This window comes from Trachypithecus francoisi, unplaced genomic scaffold (genome assembly GCF_009764315.1).
Source record: "Trachypithecus francoisi isolate TF-2019V2 unplaced genomic scaffold, Tfra_2.0 Contig01440, whole genome shotgun sequence".
Lineage (NCBI taxonomy): Eukaryota > Metazoa > Chordata > Mammalia > Primates > Cercopithecidae > Trachypithecus > Trachypithecus francoisi.
Window position 1 is genome coordinate 4,770,971 of NW_022681431.1, and position 20,841 is coordinate 4,791,811.

Genomic DNA, 20,841 nt, shown 5'->3' on the forward strand with positions numbered 1-20,841 from the left:
GTTACCTTGGGTGGGGAGAGGGAGAAATGGAGACTGATTGCTAATGGGGATAGGGTTTCTTTTTGGAGTAATGAAAATGTTCTGAAATTAGATAATGATGACAGTGATACAACTCTGTGAATATACAAAAAAAATCACAGAATTGCATACTGTGATTAGAAAGGTAAATTTTATGCTACGTAAATTATATTTTACTTCAATAAAGCTATTGAAATACATGCACTATACACACACACTAAATCACCCATTATTAAAATGGGGAAAATATAGATAATTCAAAAAGTAACAAAACGGTCAGTAAACATATTTTTGGAAAAGCTTCAACCTCACTAGTGAAAAAAACAATACACTAAAAGAATGAAGTGTTATTCTCCCCTTTAAATTAGCAAAAAATAACCTTAAATAATAAAGCAATGGTATAGTAAGAAAGACAGTCTATATTCTATTACTGAAAGTGTTAAATGACATAACATTTTTGGAAAGTCATTTCGTAATATATACCTACTATAAAACCATTCATCTTATGTGACACAGTAATTCCATCTAGGGTTCTATTCTAGGGAAGAAATCACATGCAGATAACAATGAGATGTTCATCACGACAGTATTACAATAGCCTTAAAATGGGGAAACGGTAAATATGATGAAATTTCCGTAAGATTAAAAAAACAAGCCCCATATAATCTTCTAAAAGTAAGTTTTGAACACTGCAATATGGTAGGTTTAAAGACGCAAACTGTAAAATTGAACTGGGTGATACTTAATTTCCAAGCAAACAATGTTTAGTGTATGCAAAGAAAAAAAACACCAGAAGAAAATGTACCCAAATATTAACAGCGGTTAATTTCTACATGCAGTCCATATTACTTTTATAACCAGAAAATTATTATTTGCTAAAGGAAGATAAAAGAAGAGATAACCCTTGGAGGTGATGGTATACCGACAGTGAATGATCAAGAAAAAGCAAACCTCATGGATCTACTGATGTCCCTCCATCACAGACAGAACTTGAAAATGAGATCACTATTTTCCCATGGTGAATACAGCATTGTATAATTGTAAGTCAGTGAGTTCAACATTAATTCTGGCAGGGTTCTAAAATGAGTTATTTAATGGAACTTTGTATGAACCTAAAAAGTGGAAACCATCCATCAGCAAGAACATCATGGATTCACCGTCATCATTTCAGAAGACTTCCTTTCTTTCTTGGATGAGCTCTTTGGCGACGTGATGAAGGACAAACTTACCAACTGCTAGATGACATCAAACTGAGAGAACTAGCGAATCTGCTATCAGGATCAAGATTCTGAGAGATGGGGGCAAGGGGCGTAAGAAGTCACTTCTGCTCTTGGATAAGATAATGAATGAGGTAATAGAAAGCAAGTTGATTAAATAGTGGATGGTACCAAACTGACAGGAACAGTAGATGTGTATCAGCATCCAAAAAAGACTAAGAGACAAGCAAAAGTCTAAATTCAATGAGATAATATTCAACACAGATAAGTATAAGATATTATCATCAAGTCTAACTACTAATGGGTAATTCAATGGACATCATCAGTTTAACTTACTAATGGGCTAACTACTAATAGATTTCTTTTGGGGGTGATGACAGTGTTCTAGAAGTAGACGGTGGTGATGGTTGCACAATATGTAAATATACTAAAATCACTGAATTGTGCACTTTAATAAAAATTGTGAATTTTGCATTTGAATTTTATCTCATTAAAATATATATAACTGCAAAATATGTTTCATATATATCTCACATGTCAGATACACTGACATCCACAAATATTTAACACTAATACTACAAGATTCACGATAATGTCAAGTAGAATGTATACAACTGTACAATGCACAAGAGGGCTGGATCAATAAAGCAAATTCTTAAAAATAAAGTAATGAGGCTGGGCACCGTGGCTCACACCTGTAATCCCAACACTTTGGGAGGCCGAGGCAAGCGGATCACCTGAGGTCAGGAGTTCAAGACCAGTCTGACCAATATAGTGAAATCCCCACCGCTACTAACAATATAAAAAGTACCTGGGTGTAGTGGCACGTGCCTATAGTCCCAGCTACTCGGGAGTCTGAGGTAGGAGAATCACTTGAACCCAGGAGGGGGAGGTTTCAGTGAGCCAAAATCACACCACTGCACTCCAGCCTGGGCAACACAGCAAGACTCCATCTCAAAAACAAACAAACAAACAAAAAGTAATGAATTAATTATGCATTCTTCACAAATTCAATTAATTTATTTACTGCTTGCTTAGTTGGTCCCAAGCACTGTGTTACGTGCTACAGCTACAAAGGGTGAACAAGATATAATCCCTACCATCACAGGACTTCCATCAAGCAGGGGAGGTTGACATTAAATGAACATAACTCAAATAAATGTAACAATTGTAATGAGGAACCTAAGGGGAAAACACAAGGTCTTATGATAAAACACAACAGGCAGATCTGACTTAGATGGGGAGCTGGACAATAGCCTGAGAAATCACAATTTGAAACTAGAAAGATGACGTATTTAGCCAGGTGAAGAGCGAGAACTAATGTCCCCCCAGATGGAACAGCAGTACAGAAGTCCCGAGGCGGGAAAGAATTGGTCCCACTGGAGAACTCTGTGAAGACAAGCTGTGGTCAGAGGGTTGTGGATGAGAAGAAGATTGTCACAAAACGAGGCTGGAGAAGTAGGAAAGACTCAGTCTACACCGGGCATTACAAGCCATTCTGGGGATTCTCACTTTATATCCTGGGTAAAAAGGGAAGCCGCCCAGGAATTTTAGAAGGGAAGTAGCATGATCCACTTGAGACATAAAAGCATCACCCAGGCCCCTCTCTGAGAAACAGATTAGAGAAGAGCAAACAAAATAAATCAGGAGATCAGTCAGCATCAGACTAGGGGGTAGGTGTAGAAAGGAAGAGAAGACATTTGCAAGGTCTGTTTTGGAGGTTATCACGTATTCTATTTCATAATTCAAATGTACACATGTGGGAAAAACGCCTTCCAGAAAGATCAAAGCATATAAAGTAGAGATCACTTACCAGGTCCTGGAAACGTTTGCCTCAATCTAGTACCAAACTAAATCCTACAAACACTTCAAGCTACTTCCAGGAACCCTGAAGTCTTCTCATCTAATCAAGCAGTACTTGAACCCAAATTATGCCCAAGCTTCCAGCAAGTTTTCAGAATGCTAAAGAAAGCCAGATAGTGAAGTAGAAACCTAGAAGTTCATTGGGATGAGTACAGGGAATACTTGGTGTCCCCCGTTTAACCCAACTGCAAACCAGCTTGTCCTTGGAACTTTTTTTTCCCTCTAAAGGAACCATTCTGGAAGAGAGGCACTCTGCTTAGCATATGCTCTGTTAAAGCTTCAGTTAAACACACATGCACCCCCAGAAAGAAATATGTGCAAAGCATTCCAGATTATGCACGTGCATCTGTCTTCTTAAACTGCACTCCAGAGACTCAAGCAGAACACAGAGATTGTCATGGATATTACATAGTCTACAGCGAGTGAATGACTTCCATTGTAACAGAAAAGCAACTGTACATTATACACGCATACAATTCTTTTCCTCTTAAAACTCTACCTACCCACATGGTAAATATTGTTTTAAACCCACAATGGGCCAGATAATCAAACTTTGTATATACTCCTTGCAAACCCAAGACATGAAACCATGAAATCAAAGGAAATTTGTGTATAGTTTCACCAGGTAGGCTGGAAGCAAATAATAAAGACGGATATGACCAGTAACAACTATATATTTAACTCCGCATGCTCTGTAAGCAATCTTGTTCTCTTTTTCTTTTAGACTGTGAAAATTAATATTGCCCTTAAAAATATAAAACAAAAGAAGGATGCTTTTAACCTCAAGGAATCATTTATCTTTGACCACTGTTATTCTTTTCAGCTTCTTTAGGGTTGTAATTATTTATTACAATATATATTAATACAACTACATGACCACTGTTGAAAATGCTCCTAGTCCTTCTTAAGTCCTTCCATGTTAAGAGGGCTCTTCTAAGATGGCTTCCCTTGACCTTGAGGGCAAAGTTGATCCTCTATCCAGTCTCCCTCTCTAGCCACCACACCTTGCACATGTCTCTATCACACACCGACATATTTACAACTGCCTCCTCTTCCAGACTGTGAGTTCCTGGATGCTCCCGCACTTAGTACAGAGCCTGGCACATGAAAGGCTGTAAATGCTTGTGGAATAAAATACATGAATAAATGAATCTGATTCATCCGACCTCTGTAATTTCTTTTTTTTTTTTCCACAGGTATTATCCCAAATGTTAATGACCCACCCAATTCAATAACACTTCAGACAACTTTCCATTTTCCCCCAATTTCTTCCCACTTCCAGATAAATAAAGATTTCTGACTTGGAGTACTGCACTGCTTAGAGGGTATCTATAAATGCCAATTTTAAGAGTAAGAACATTGCTTGAGACTCAGGTTTACATGTGACTTTGTACCAGGTGTCTTTGTATATAGAACATAAATGGTCTTGACTCCCCCAAATTCATATTCTATAACAAAGTGGCATCCACTGCCATATCACCCTATCATTCTTGCTATCAACATCCACATCAGATATCACTTTTTACAAAGGGCCCCCTTCATTAGGGAAGGAGGAAGAGTGCCCTTGGCAAGGGCAGAGTCCATGAGTTAAATTCATCCGTCTGGAATAAATTATTTAGTATCACTTAAACTCTGAAAGCTTTGAGTCACCTATCCTGTGGTTTATAGCACTGTCTTCTAAGTTTACAATTTCCTGATTATGAAGTGACAATTTAATTCCCTAGTGCAAAATCAATACAGTTAAAATTTACTGTCGGAACTGACATTCTCCAGCAAACTAAAAGATTTCTTCTTCCAATGACAAGAGATCATTTTAATCTGCTTTTACAAAAAGGTACTCAGGAACTAGTCTAAAATCTTGGAATCAATTCTTGCTGGACATAAAGCAAATGACTCCACCCCTCTTAAATGTGCGGGATCCCTGGAGCCACCTGAGCTATGGCCACTCTGACCTAGCTTTGACCTGTCAGGGGCCTACATTTTGAATGGAAGTTCATCCTGCAAAAACGCAAGGAGCTGTGGTGGTAGTAACAACAGACAGCCAATAGGGTTTTTAAACATATTCTTTCACTCATTTAGGGTTTTTATCAGGCAGTAACGTCGATCATCATTTTCGTTCTAAATTAGATTATCAGTACAACTGAGTAGGAAGATTTGGTACAGCCGGTCAACGTTTCCAATGTTAATTTACTGGAGTGATCAGGGACCATTTGCTTCTGTTGATTAGCAAAAGCTGGTGTTGTTTAAAACACACCAGTGCGTGACGAATCCATAAGCTGCATCCTTTTCTCTACCGAACAAAACAGACTGGAAAAGGCAAGAACACACCATCATTCAATCTACAATGAATATTGATCATCCGTTCTGTGTAAGGCCCCTTGCAGCTGCTACGCTGAGGATGGGGATGGGGACTGGGAAGGCCGAGTCGGGTGGGCCTGACACCCTAGATTTAAGAAGCTTCCAACCGCAGGAACCCATCTGCATTCAGCTCGTTTTTCTTGCACCTGTCACCGAACGGCTTATTTCCCTTTCAACTACTCTGAGGGGCCAACAGCTAAAAGAGAAAGCCTCGTGCCAGGAGAAAGAAGCGATGATCTACATGCAGTTATTAGCAGACAACTGAGGTTCCCTCCCGTCCACCCCTGTGTCCACTGTGCACCCCCAAAACCAAGAGGTCAGGCCCAGCAGCAGCTAACGCTAGGCCTGGGAGGCAGCAACAGAACAAACGGGCTCGCAGAGACCCCGGGAAGCTCAGGCACTGCCTGCTCCTCCCTAGCCCGCGGTCCAGGCTCCGCCGGCGCCCCGCACAGCAGTCGGCCTCCCGCGCGCTCAGCATCCCTCCTCCTCCTCCCCCGTCTCCTCCCGTGCCTCCTCCGCCCGGGCTGGTGCCACCAACCTTGGGCGTGCGGATGTGCTCCATGGCGGGCCCACGTCTGCAGGGTCCCGGGCGGGCGCGGCCTCTCGCACCTGCGCGCGTCTGCGGAGCTACAGGAGGCGTGCGGGGAGGGGGCTTCGCGCCCGGGCGTGGGCGGGACGCGGGCTTGGCTCCGCCCCCAGGTGCCTCGCGCGCGGCGTGCGGAGCCTGGGCTCCCGCGCGGCCCTAGAGAGCGCTTCTCTGCGCCTGCGCCCACCTGCACCGCCGCCGCGACGGGCACCTGCCTGGGGTTGCCGGGGCGAGGGCTGGTAGCTCTCTCTTAAGAGGGGCAGTCGGCGAAGCACTATAAGGCCACTGTTCCCCAGGACACAAAGAGGGCCTTGTTTTGGGTGTGGCTTCCTGGAAGAGAGATGGGGAGTACACGCTGCTCCACACCGCCCTTAGGCTTCCTTCCAGGGCGTCCCAGGATAGGTAGGATTTCAGGGTGGGGCGGAAAAGGCTGCCACAGACACTCTAGACCCAGGACGGTCTCGTGAGCTCGATGTGTGTGTTTCATCCCAGGCGCGGCCGGCAGAGCACTGAGGGTGCGGGTGGAAATAATAGCAGCAGTGTTAGCACCCTGGTAAGTGCGCTACTAAGTCAGGCATCTCACATCCACCTGCGACTTCACTGTTGGAGGCGACACTTTTCCCTTGGCACGGTGTTGGGTGCGCATTTGCCATCTTTAGCTCCAACTGAACTGAGAGAGAGAGATACAAAGCATCCATTATGCTGTCCTATTTCCCTATTTATGATATTAACAGTAGTTGGTGCCATTGTTAGTGTTAGACCACTTGGTAAAAGCCAAAGAGAAGAACACCCTCCAGTTTTTTTGTTTTGTTTTGTTTTGTTTTGTTTGTTTTTTCTCTTGCAGCCCTAAGAGTCCAATGATCCACCGTAAGTAACATTTTGTAGAACTCTCCATAGTTCTGTTCATTTTTTTCCTCGCTCTTGCTCATCTTTCAGGCTGGATTGTGATTTTTTTTTTTTTTTTTTTGACCATAGAGACTCTGCTTACCTCTTTGTATCCAATGCCTGAACACATTACAGCCTTCCAACAAATAATTAATACAGTGTTGAACCTATTTTTAAAATTCCAGAAGACATCTTTCACATGTGTTCTACCATTTCATCCTCCTACTGCTTTGGGAGGCAATTAGAATAAGTACTATAAACCACCATTTGCATATGTCATGATTGACCCAGGGCATAATTTCTTCTTTACTGAAGAAGACCAGGAATAGAGTCAAGAGCGCTGTGGTGCCAACTCACACACCGGCCTCAGCCTCCTCATTTATAAAACGAGAAAGTTGCCTGCTTAGATGATCTCAAAGTTAGCTGTCATCCCCAAATTCCATTAATACAAAGAATCTTACATAGTTTCGTGGAGGGGAACATTCTAAATAGGCAAGTGATATTGAAATTATGTGCTTTCAGGGTTCTACTGGTGAGCTCATTAAAAGTCTACTTGGTAATTTTTGCATGAAAGTGTTTCTGACCTGTGGCTTATTATACTAGGTTTAAAAAAAAACACTAATTGGTAGCTGAAGGGAGGTAAGTCTGAACAATTTAAGTAGCCTAATGTTAAGATATTAGATCACAAACTGTGTTGATCCCTAACAACCACAAAGAATTTTCTGGTACTTACAGTGTCATATAGCCCCCTAAGCCTCACTACTATTCCAGCACCACCTAGCAGGGCAGAAGAGACTGAAAAAGTAGCAAGAATTGGAGGGCACTAAGGTGAGGGAACCGAGAGTATGTTGTTGAAATGTCTGGCTATATTCATCCTAAGTAGAGAGAAAAGGAAAACTAGCCATTCATTTACTCAGAAAATATTGCTATGATTTAACTATTGGTCATACTCAAGGTATCATGACAAATGCTGGAAGATAGAGGGGAGTCCCAGGTAAGAAGGACACTAAATCCTGTCATTGTGATATGGCCAACACCAAGGAAATAAAAGGTAGATGAACTAAGGTGGTGACAGAGTATGTGGCAGTGCTAAAGGAAGCCTCAAGAAGGATGATATACTTACTGCATTTTCCCTGTTACTTCGAGAAAAATCAGTGGATAGACTTAGAATCATGTACTTCTTGAAGTTTGATATTTGATGTGTCTGGAATGAACCGTAGTTCAGTAGGATGAATATTGCATCTGTGAGTCTGAATCTTCACAGAGCAGAAATCTCTCCATCTGGCTCCAGGCCAAGAAATAAGAAGGGAAGGGAAAAAAAAAAAAAAGCTTATTCTTCCAACTCTATGTAATTTGCAGATGGAGCCACACTCAAATTTACACTAAATCAGCCTATGTCCACAGAGTTGGAAAATGGCTGTTTTTTTCTCTACTATTTGTGACTCTTGGATGGAAAATAAGTGTATTCAACAAAACTATGTTTACCATCAACCAAATGTCAGACAATAGAGTTAAGATCTACTTAGCTGCGTGTCCACCAAACTGCTTTTTCCCTTGTCAGGGCACATTGTAGTTGTCCTCATTTTATCATCAGTGTCTGGGATTTTGCCTTGTGAAACGGTAGATATTACTGTGCACATCAATATTTAACTCTCCTGGGAACACAGGGACTACACTTCTCAACCCCCTAGCTATTAAATGGGGCCATGTGACTGGTTCTGGCCAATGGACTGTGGAAGCGGTTTATGTCACTTCTGGGCCAAACCCCTACGAAGCCCTTGTGTGGCCCTTCAGTTCTCTCATCTCCTGTCTTGATGACATGGAGGTCACATGCTGAGATTAAAGAGAAAAGGCCGGGTGTGGTGGCTCATGCCTGTAACCCTAGCACTTTGGGAGGCCAAGGCGGACAGATCACCTGAGCTCCTGAGTTCGAGATCAGCGTGGCCAATGTGGTGAAACCCTGTCTCTACTAAAAATACGAAAATTAGCCGAGTGTGGTGCTGAGCACCTGTAATACCAGCTGCTCAGGAGACTGAGGCTGGAGAATCGCTTGAACCAGGAGGCAGATGTTGCAGTGAGCCAATATCATGCCACTGTGCTCCAGCCTGGGTGAGAGCACAAGACTCTGTCAGAAAAACAAACAAACAAAAAAAAGCGAAAAAATAAAGAATTTGCTCTTCATGTTTGAAGTAACTGTGGCCCCAAACTATTCAGTATTCGAATGAAATGAGACAAGAGAGAAACAGCCTGTATCTCTATTACCATTAGCTTACATTATTACAAGAACTACTCTGGAAAACCACAGCTGATTCTTTTGTGAGTGAAAAGAACACTTTTATTGTTGTTGTCACATAAAGCCACTGAACTTTAACACTCAATTTAGCCTATACTATGTTGAAGTGGAATGGGAATTTGAGAGTCAAAATAATACACGGTCTCTACCTTTGTGTTTCTGATTTTTTTAAAGAGGGAGTTGATAATGCCTTTAAAGATCTCTAAGGACACCTAACCATATGCAAGACCTAAACTACTTGATTGCAAGTTACAAAACGTCTTCTAGAGAATCCTTCTTATGCAACTTTTATCACATAGATAATTCAGTTGCAAATACTATTGCTAAAAGAATTTTAAAATAAAAACTTGCTTTCAACTGGGCACTTTCCCAAAATCCTGTGATCTTCAATGGCCTGAGGAGATTTGAATTCTTATCAAAAACACTTGTAAGACTTTTTCCAGAATACTTCCTTTTCTCCTGAGGCAACTCAAACTTCTGATTTGGCAGTGAAACTACAATTTGTTTCCTTCGGGATGGTGTTGCTAATGATTGCAAACTCAAAACGATCCTATTCAGCGTAATTAAACCCAAACGGACCATATTAAAAGTGGAGGAGGGAACACGTCTCTGAACAAACTCAGCCTCATCTGGAGTCACTCTGTATGACAGGGTCAGAGCTGCCTGGCAAAAAGTAAAAGCAGCATCTCTTCCTTCAGGATTTTTATGAACTCAATGATGCAATGTATCAGTGTCTCTGTTGGCCTTGCCCTATAACAAAGATGTGGAGGAAAAACACTCATTGGATTGCAGTCAGCTCTGCCCTTTTTCTAGGAGCCGAAAGGGAAATTCTAAGGCAGCATGAAAAGAGTATTCACTCTGTGAACAGTCAAGGCCTTAAAATAGCCTCCTCCCAAAACTGTGAGGCTGCTGGAATAAAACACAGGGGAAACTCTTCAAAACATTGGTCTGGTCGAAGATTTTTGGGATAAGAACCCAAAAGCATGGGCAACAAACGCAGAAAGAGACAAATGGGATTACATTAAATTTAAAAGTTTCTATACAACAAAGGAAATGACAGAGTAAAGAGGCAACCTACAGAAGGGGAGAAAATATTTGCAAACTACACATTTGCCAAGGGGTTAATATCCAGAATATAAAAGGAATTCAAACAACTCAACAGCAGAAAAACCAAATAGTCTGATTTTAAAAATGGGCAAAAAATTTGAACAGAGATTTCTCAAAATGAGATCTACAAATGACTAACAGGTCTATGAAAAAATACTTAATATCACTAATCATTAGGAAAATGCAAATCAAAACCACAGTGAGCTGTCACCTCACCCCAGTTAGAATGACTATGATCAAAAAGACTAACAATAACTAATGCTGGCAAGGATGCAAAGAAATGGGAACCCTTATGCACTGTTGGCAGGAATGTAAATTAGTACAGCCATTATAGAAAACAGTGTACAGCTTCCTCAAAAAATTAAAAATAGAACTACCATATGATCCAGCAATCTCACTAGTGAGTATTTATCCAAAGGAAATGAAATCACTATGTTGAAGAGATATCTGCACTCCCATGTTTATTATAGCACTATTCACAATAGCCAAATATGAAATCAACCTAGGTATCCATCAATGGATGAATAGATAAAGAAAATGTTGTAGAGATACTTAGTGAAATACCATCCAGCCATAAAGAATGAAACCCTGTCATTTGTGACAATATGGACAAACCTTGAGGACATTATAAGTGAAATAAGCAGGGCACAGAAAGACCCATACCCTGTGATCCCACTCATTCGTGGAATCTTGGAAAGCTGATCTCATGGATGTCCAGAGTAAAATACTGGCTACCAGAGGCTAGGGAAAATAGGGGAGAGGTGGGTATGTGAAGAGATTGGTCAGTGAGTACAAAGTTACAGTTAGATGGAAGGAATAAATTCTGGTGTTTCATTCCATAGTATGGTGACTGTAGTTAACAATATTGTATTGTATGTCTGAAAATAACTAGAAAAGAGATCTTTGAATGTTCTCACCACAAAGAAATGATCAATGTTTGAGGTGATGGGTATGCTAATTACCCTGATATGCTCATTACATAGTGTATACGTGTATCAAAATATCACACTGTATCCCATAAATATATGCAATTATATGTTGATTAAATATAAGAATAAAACCTTTTATAATAAAATATTTTAACATTTAAAAATAATTAAAATAGCAATAAAATAGGCTCCTGTATTTTGTTCTACCTCCAGGAAGGCACACCACTCAAGTTCAAGTCTGTGTCTTCAGGACACTTACCTTCCTTTACTTTTTTTTCAGATGAGTCTCACTGTTGTCCAGGCTAGAGTGCAGTGGCACAATGTCAGCTTACTGCAACCTCCGCCTCCCAGGTTCAAGCAATTCTTGCGCCTCAGCTTCCCAAGTAGCTGGGTTACAGGCACCTGCCACCACGCCTAGCTAATTTTTGTATTTTTTAGTAGAGACAGGTTTACAACATGTTGGCCAGGCTGATCTCAAACTGCTGACCTTAAGTTATCCACCCACCTCGGCCTCCCAAAGTGCTGGGATTACAGGCATGAGTCACCACACCCACCCGGGACACTTATTTTCTTATTCCCTTCCCACTTCTATCCTTTCAATCATCACTTGGATGCAGATAATTCCCATATCAGTATTTCCAGTCCTGGATTCTCTTCCTACATGCCATATTGTATTTCCGTCTACCTGCTGAGTACCTCTACTTGGATGTCCCATCAATAACCCTAATGTTACAAACCAGATAAAATGAAGAACATGGGTTCTGAAGGCAGAAAGACCTATATTCAAATCACGACTCTGGCATGTATTAGCCGTGTGACCTGAACCAAGTTATTTAACCACTCTCAGTTTTAGGCTTCTTGCCTATAAGATGGAATAATGATAATGCTATGTTTGTGTCTCCCCAAAATGCACATGTTGAAATCCTAACAACCAAGGGGATGGTATCAGGAGATGGGACCTTTGGGAAGTGGAACCTTCAGGAGGGATGGGGACAAGAGAAATACTGTGGTCTGAATGTTTGTGTTTCCCCAAAATGCAAATGTTAAAATGTTAAGTACCAAGGTGATGATATTAAGAGATGAGATCTTTGGGAGGTGAGGTCTTTGAGATTCACTAAACTGCCCTCATGAATGAGATTAGTGCCCTTTTAAAAAGTGGCCTGAGAAAAACCTCTTACATATTCCACCATGTGAAGCTACAGTGAAAAGACCGCCATCTATGAATCCAGAAGCAGGCTCTCATCAGACACTGAATTGGCCAGCACCTTGATTTTGAACTTCCCAGCCTCCAGAACCATGAGAAACAAATTCCTATTCTTTATAAGCCATTCTGTGTGTGGTATTTTGTTACAGCAGCCTGAATGGACTAAGATAATATCTGTAATGATAATATCTGTAAAAATAATAATAATCTGTTCCTCAGGTTGAGTAGTTGGCTTATATATGGGTATTCATCATAGTATTTCCTATATTTTTATACATGCCTTAGGTAGGTCAAAATGAAAATATTAGCCAAAATGAGGGATCATTATACTTCCTTATTAAGGGTGGGCATGTCAATTTACTGAAATTGAGCATATGACATATTGCATGACAAATATGTATTGAGTGTTCATCTTATGCTAAGCACTGGGGACAAAAGTATGAACAAAACAATTGCAGTCCCTGCGCTCAAGGTGCTTCAGTGTAATCATGTCAGCCTTATTATTATCTCCTGCCTATTACCAGCTCCTCCTCTTGATTTCATTATTTCTTTTATTGATCTCGATTACTCAAGCTCAAAGCCTCGGAGTTGTTTTGGCTCATCTCTCCTACTGGCCCCCGTATCAGGACAGATGTAGTCTCCTCTTCTACAGCATTTCTCTATCCCATTCTTCTCTTCCTTTTTCACTGTCATGACTCTAGTTCAGATCCTCTAGTTCAGCTCTAGCTCAGACTCTAGGTCATAACCTATTGCTTCTTCCTAGCTGAAATACTAGCCTCTGCTGCCAGATTAATCTTCATGAAAAGCCACCCTAACCATATCACTCTTCAGCTTAAAAACCTTCAAGTGGTTTATAATTGCCTTGTGAATCATCTCCTTATTCTGTCGTTTAAGGCTCAGACTACTGTCTTTTACAAACTCAGCCAAGTAAGTCACTGGCATTTAGTAGGTGCTCAATACATTTTTTATTTTTATTTATTTTTTTGGCGGGGGACGGCATCTCACTCTGTCGCCCAGGCTGGAGTGCAGTGGTGTGATCTCAGCTCACTGCAAGCTCCACCTCCTGAGTTCACACCATTCTCCTGCCTCAGCCTCCCGAGTAGCTGGGACTACAGGTGCCCGGCACCACACCCGGCTAATTTTTTTTTTTTTTTTTTTTTGTATTTTTAGGAGACACAGGGTTTCACCGTGTTAGCCAGGATGGTCTCGATCTCCTGATCTCGTGATCTGCCCACCTCGGCCTCCCAAAGTGCTGGGATTACGGGCATGAGCCACAGAACCCAGCCTCCATACATATTTTTAAATGTATCAATTACTTAACCAATCCCTTTCTATAACCTGCGCTTGCAAATTATTTCTATGTCTTCGCTCATGCTGTTCCACCTCTATCAAATTCTTTAAGGTTCACATCAAAATTTATTTGAACATTCCCACCAGATGCGGTTCTTCCAAAGTATCTCTTGTCTGTTCATTTCAATGAGCAGAGATTATCAAAAGCAGTTTATTTTCATCTGTCACAACTCATCCACAAGGACCTTGATCAGTACGTTACGCTAAGAGTACTACACCGTCCACTACATTGATAATAACGTGCTGATTAGACCTGTTGAACTGAAAGTGGCAGATGTCTAACTAAGGCACATGCATATCAGAGGGTGGGAGATGCACTCTGGGAAAATTCACGGTCCTGACATCTCAGTGAATTTCTAGAGATCTGCAGTAGTCTGGAGCATGTTAAAATAGCCTCTCCAATGTGAAAGGCAAGTTGCTTCGCTTTGCACCCCTACTAATACATGATGTAACCTATTCCTGAGCTATCCAGAAAGGCTACCAGCTCTGCACACGTCCCAGGGCACAAAAAGGCTCTCCAGCTGGTTTGGGTTGTAGTGGATACAGATCTACCACAATGGCCTTTTGACCTCAGCAGATGCAGATAAACTTAAGATGACTGCAGCAGATAGAGGTTGATATGGAGCCTCTTGCAAGCTCTAATTGAAGACTCATAGTTGGTTACTGCATGGCCCACCACCAGCCATACAGTGCCCTTGTGTTAACCTTTAAGATATTTCAAAATATGGTAAAATATACATACAATTTACCATTTTAACCTTTTTAAGTGTATAGTTCAGTCGTGTTAAGCATATTTACATTGTTATGCAATCATCACCACTATCCATCTCCAGAACGCTTTCCATCTTGCAAAACTGAAACTCTATACCCACACAACAATAACTCAATAACTGATTTTTCCTACCCTTGGCCCCTGGCGATCATCATTCTACATTCTAATGCTATGAATATGACAACTCTAGGTACCTCACATAAATACCATATGATCATATAGTATTTGTCCTTTTGTGAATGGCTTATTTCACTTGGCATAATTTTCTTCAGGTGCACCCATATTGTATCATATGTCGGAATTTTTTGCGTCTTGAAGGCTGAATAATATTCCACTGTATGGATAGACCACATTTTGTTTATCCATTCATTCTCCAGTGGACAGTTGGGTTGCTCATACATTTTGGCTATTGTGAATAATGCTGCTTTGAACATGGGTGTGCAAAAATCTCCTTGACACCTGCTTTTAATTCTTTTGAATACACACCCCAACATGGAATTGCTGGGTCATATGGTAATTCCATTTTTAATTTTTTGAGGAAACTTTATTCTGTTTGTAATGGTGGTTGCAGCGTTTTATATTCCCACTAACAGTGCAAAAGTGTTCCAATTTCTCTGCATCATCACAAATACATGATATTTTCTGGAGGATTTTGGTTTTAGTTTTTTTTTAATATAGCAGCCATCTTAATGGGTATGAGGTGGTTCACTGTGCTCATGTTAAAAAGATGCAGAGGATGCCTGCATCTTCTGCATAGCCCAGAAGTACTCAAACATCAGAAGGAAGTGGGACGTAAGAGATCTCCCTGGAAAGTCGAGGCTGCAGTGAGCCATGATCACACCACTGCACTTCAGCCTCAGTGACAGAGGCAACCCTGTCCCAAAAACGATAAAGAGAGAGAGATCACCCACTGAAGCATATGCTAAAGGTCCAACTGAGTTACATGAGAAGTTGGTTCAGATTCCCATGTCTTCTTCCAGTGTTCATCAATGCCACCTCTCCCTCGATTCATACTTACAGTGTTATAGGGCATTTAATGCACCTAGTTCACAAAAGAAGAAAAAGTTCCAGCCTGGTTTATATGTGTTTCTGCAAAATAAACTCAAAGCAGCCAGAAGTGGAATGCTGCAGCATTACAGCTCTGCTCAAGAGTGGCCACCAAGGATGGAGGGGATGGAACTTCTCCAGGTGGGCAGAACTGTGCAGTTTTTCTAGAAACTTCAATACCTTGAAGGATAGATGGTCACATATACAGATTGATGCCAATTAGAAGTGGGTGACCAGCATTTTCTTCAATGCCCGGGACTTGGAAGGAACAAAATTTGAGATTGGCAATGAGAAATAAGGAAAATATTTAGGGATGAATCTTTCAAAAGAGCCCAGAGTATGAAAATACTTGTGTCCCACGTAAAGACTCACCATACGGCATTGCTTCAGTGATGTAGTGACATTCTCAATAACTATAGAGATAGATGATCCATTTTATGGCACCTCTTATTATTAAGCTTTCTTCTTCTTCTTCTTCTTGCCCTCTCATTAATTTTGTAAGCACCTAATCTCTTGCAATAAATTCTGTTGGTTTAAAATACTGTTATGGATGGAACGTTCATGTTCACCCAAAATTCATTTGTTGAAACTCTAACCTCCAATATGACTGTTTTGGGAGATAGGACCTGCTAGGAGGTGATAGAGGTTAAATAATGTCATAAGGGTCAGGCCCTAATCCCATAGGATTGGTGCCCTTATAAGATGAGGCAGGGACAACACAGCTCTCTCTCTTGGTCATGTGAGCAGACAACAAGGAGGTGGCTGTCTGCAAGCCACGAAGGGAGCCCTTGCCAGAAACTGAACTCTGCTGGACCTTGATCTTGGACTTCCCAGCCTCCAGAACTGTGAGAAATAAATTGTTGTTGTTTAAGCCACTCAGTCTGTGTCATTTTGTTATGGCAGCCCTAGGTGACTAATATAAATACTTAGATTGGATTTTCTTCCTTGTATTGATTCCGACCTGACACAGATACATATCACAATATAGCTTTTGTGAAATCTAAATACTTCAGATTTCATGAATTTATGAGTACAAAGACAGTCACATGAATATTAACACCTAAAATCTCACCAGCCTGAAGCCTCCGTCTTCATGACAAAGTCCTGTTCTTCCTAATATTCCCTAATAAATATTTCCAACATGTATACACAAGCCAATCCTGGTGGGTCCCTGCAGTTTTGTCAGCTGGCTCAAGATTCCATTGCAGTAGTCTCAGAAAGATCTAAAATATGCTGCTCCTCTCTACTGCCACTGTAGCTGTGGGGAATTTGCAGGACGTGATGTCAGGGAAGCTAAAAGGCTGTCTCAGCTCATGACTCAAGAATCAAACTCACACTCATTTTGGAGAATTCCCCATCCAATGATGTTCACTTCCTAGAGTATAAGAGTTTTTTCTTTTCCCATCATGGTGATCCAAGCTGGGCCCACCATGACAGCTCCATTCTGTGCAAATTCTTGACTGGGAGTTAGCTTCCATTGTGGTTAGTCACTGCCATTGCCAATATTGTTACTTTCACTGTGATTATAGTCACTAACGGTGCTGAAAACATGCTCTCCTCAATGCCTGTGAAATCGCAAAGCTACCACTGTACCCCAGTGCCAGAGATATGCCCACTGCAGATATTCTTGAGAAGCGAAAGTTAGGATATTCTTAAGTAAGGGTTTGCCCCACAGCAGAGTTTCTGGGTCACCAAAGTGTCGGAGTCCGTAGGCCTTCCATTCATGCACATTGCGATTCCCCACGAGGTGCATCAGTGGGATGCATTCTAAAATCAGTAAGCCCATTGTACTAGAGCCTCCACTCTCCCTCTGACATCAAAACCTGATGCTAGAATTTGCTTTTCATGGTTATCCCATTTGCAGTTGTGATGAGTTTATCACGTTCTTTGGGTGGAGTCAGGACCTTTGTGGGGCAGATGATATGCAGCCTGCATTACAGACTGTCTAGTTCTTCAGATAATTGCAAATATCTGTTCAAGGTCAAGTTTTATAAATTCAGGAAGTTCTTCAGTCCCTGTAAAAATAATTGTATTCCAATAGACCCACGGTGGGGTGGTGGGGAAGGCAGGATTTTTCCTAACAATCTGGAAGCATCTGAATCCCAGCTCTAGTCCAGTTAGGACTTCCCGTCACATTTTGAATAGTGAAAGATTAGAAACAAAAGCAAAAATAAATGGAATTATTAAATAAAGTGTGGTGTGGCCATATAATATAGCCATTACAATTTTTTCAAAGAATAGTTAATAACTGGCCGGGCGTGGTGGTTCATGCCTGTAATCCCAGGACTTTGGGAGGCCAAGGTGGGCAGATCACGAAGTCAGGAGATCGAGACCATTCTGGCTAACAAGATGAAATCCCGTCTCTACAAAAAATACAAAAAATTAGCTGGATGTGGTGGTGGGCACCTGTACTCCCAGCTACTTGAGAGGTTGAGACAGGAGAATGGCGTGAACCCAGGAGGTGGAGCTTGCAGTGAGCCGAGATGGCGCCATTGCACTCTAGCCTGGGTGACAGAGCGAGACTCTGTGTCAAAAAAAAAAAAAAAGTACTTAAAGACTTAGAAAAATGCTCATAGCAAAATTTTAAGCCAAAAACCTGGATACAATAGTGTATATACAATATGACCTAAGTTGTGTTTCAAAATGTGTGTGCATGTGTGTGTGTGTAAAGAGAGAAAATAGAAAAAGGAATAAACAGGTACAACAATTACATCTGAGTGGTGGGTTTGTGGTTGATTTTACGTTTAAAAAAATACTTTACAAATATTCACATTGCATATTTTAATAATTATAAAGAACAAGTATTTTTAAAAAGTCATTTCAAGCCAGGCACAGTGGCTCATGCCTGTAATCCTAGCATTTTGGGAGGCTGAGATGTGCGAATTATTTGAGGTCAGGAGTTCAAGACCAGCCTGGGCAACATGGTGAAACCCCATCTCTACTAAAAATACAAAAATTAGCTGGTGGCGGCAGGCACCTGTAATCCCAGCTACTAGGGAGGCTGAGGCAGGAGAATCTTTTGAACCCAGGAGGCAGAGGTTGCAGTGAGCCAAGATACTGCCATTGCACTCCAGCCTGGGCACCAGAGCGAGGCGAGACTTCATCTCAAAAAAAATATTTAAAAAGGCATTTCAAAATAAAAACCAATCATAATCAATAATCACAACATAATGTCATGAGTCAAAGCAAAAATTTTTGTAGAGAATACTTTTTTTAGCAAATCACAAATTGGACACTGATTAGTTGATAGACTCTCCTAAAATTTCAATTCAAAAATAATCTTTCTGAGCAGCAGTTATTTTTCAAGAACAAAATCAGGCATATTTGCCATGAGGAAACAATAAAAGCAAATATCCCAAATGTATAACAATAGCTGGAAAAAGAAAAGAGGAGGGCGTTTCCTCCTGATTTGTCAAGTTCTTGGCAAGGCTGTTTTTATAACACCACCATAAAAAAAAAAAAAAAAAAAAAAAAAAAAAAAAAAAGATTGTTCTGAGTCCAATTGGATTTAAAGGAATGTTTTATGATGCTTTAAAGATAATATTCTATTAAAATTACTCTAATTAACTTTTAGTAATACATGTGAAATGCATCTTTGGTATTTGGGTAATTAATGAAGCCTTACCTTAACTCCACCATCTTTTTAATTTTGATATAGATGCTAAGTATTGGGAAATGTATATGAATATGGATCTTTTCACCAGGACAAGCTCAGATTTTTAATAAACAGATGTTTAAAGTTATTCTTGAGTTATATTAGGGTTTTCTTGTGGAGATAATGAGTAATTTCAAATGCTGGCTCTGCAAGAATATTCTTCTCTTATTTGGCAGACAGAATATTTCTGTAAACAAAAGCAGTAAAGAAGATTTGTTCAAAATGGTGAAATAACATAACTATTTTATTTGGATCTAACTTACTGAGAACCACCAAATGTTTGCATTTGGATTAGGCAGTAGCTACTGACTATTGCCACTGCAAAGACATTCTTAAAGCACTTAACATGGCACAAATCCCATTATTTTTTGGTAAGGCAGATCAAGTCTATTTTCAGTGTTTTGTTCCTCATGATTCAGCCATTTTGCAAGGATAATTGATACTGTGGTTTGAATGTATCCCCAAAATTCACATGTTAGAAACGTAATCCTCAATGCAACAGTGTTGACAGATGGGGCCTAATGATGATGTTTAGGTCATGAGGGTTCCCCTCTCATGAATGGATCAATGCTGCTATAAAAAGGGCTTGTGGGAGTGTCTCTCTCTCTCCTGCTCTTCTGCCATGTAAGAACACATCATTCCTACCCTGCGGAGGACACAGCATTCAAGGCAGTATCTTAGAAACGGAGAGACTAGGTCCCAATATGCCGGCACCTTTATCTTGGACTTCCCAGCCTCCACAACTGTGAGAGAATAAATTTCTGTTCTTTATGAATTACCAAGTCTGAGGCATTCTATTATAGCAGCACAAAATGGACTTATAACAATAAGAAGGAGAAATAATTAACTTATAAATGAATTATATTACAAAAGTTATGCTGTAAAAAGCTTGTTCACTGCTCCAACTTCACAAACGATGGCTGTTCCTGGGTCCTCCTGCAAACAATGGTACTAATCCTGCTACTACTTACACTGTATCTAACTCTAATTTATAATATGTCTACAGCAAAATGCATAGCAATTTGTTTTAATGTTAGGAAGAGAAGCTTGCTAGGGAAGAAAATGCCTAGGTTTGAACAGAAGACTGTGACAATGCTCAGTGACTGTATTAAGAAGTTTATCAATGACATCAAACACCTGACTCTTTTGGGCTTTCAAAGAGGAAGCTTCTGCTAGCCAACTTATTGGCAGTGGCTCTGTGAGCTTCCCTATAGCTTCCGATTTCTGGAGTGTCTTCAGTGCTAGTTCCCAGTCCTTAATTTTAAATATTTTTCCATTCCCATCATCAGCACACTTCAACTATGATTCTTAAACATCAACAGTCTATTTTTAGAATTGTGCACATTTTATTAATTGTTTTCTTTTTCCTCACTATTTAATACACAGTTGAAAAATGGAAATTCAAAAAAGTATGTGATTGAAACTAAAGCTAAACGCCTTATCATATTTAATTATTTATATCGGCTACAATTGTCATATCACTAGTGATATGGTTTGGCTGTGTCCCCACCCAAATCTCATCTTCAATACCTGTGTGTCATGGGAGGGACCCAGTGG

The 20,841-nt window shown here is 40.6% G+C and overlaps 1 protein-coding gene across 1 annotated transcript in view; it reads right to left on the reverse strand.

Moving 5' to 3' along the window:
* Positions 1-6,611, reverse strand: part of MTMR7 (myotubularin related protein 7) — a 115,324-nt gene extending 108,713 nt beyond the window's left edge. The window contains exon 1 of the mRNA XM_033226081.1: positions 5,995-6,611. Within this exon, the coding sequence (XP_033081972.1) occupies positions 5,995-6,018 (24 nt within the window). The 5' untranslated portion in view covers positions 6,019-6,611. The remainder of the gene's footprint in view (positions 1-5,994) is intronic.
* Between the last annotated feature and the right edge of the window lie 14,230 nt (positions 6,612-20,841).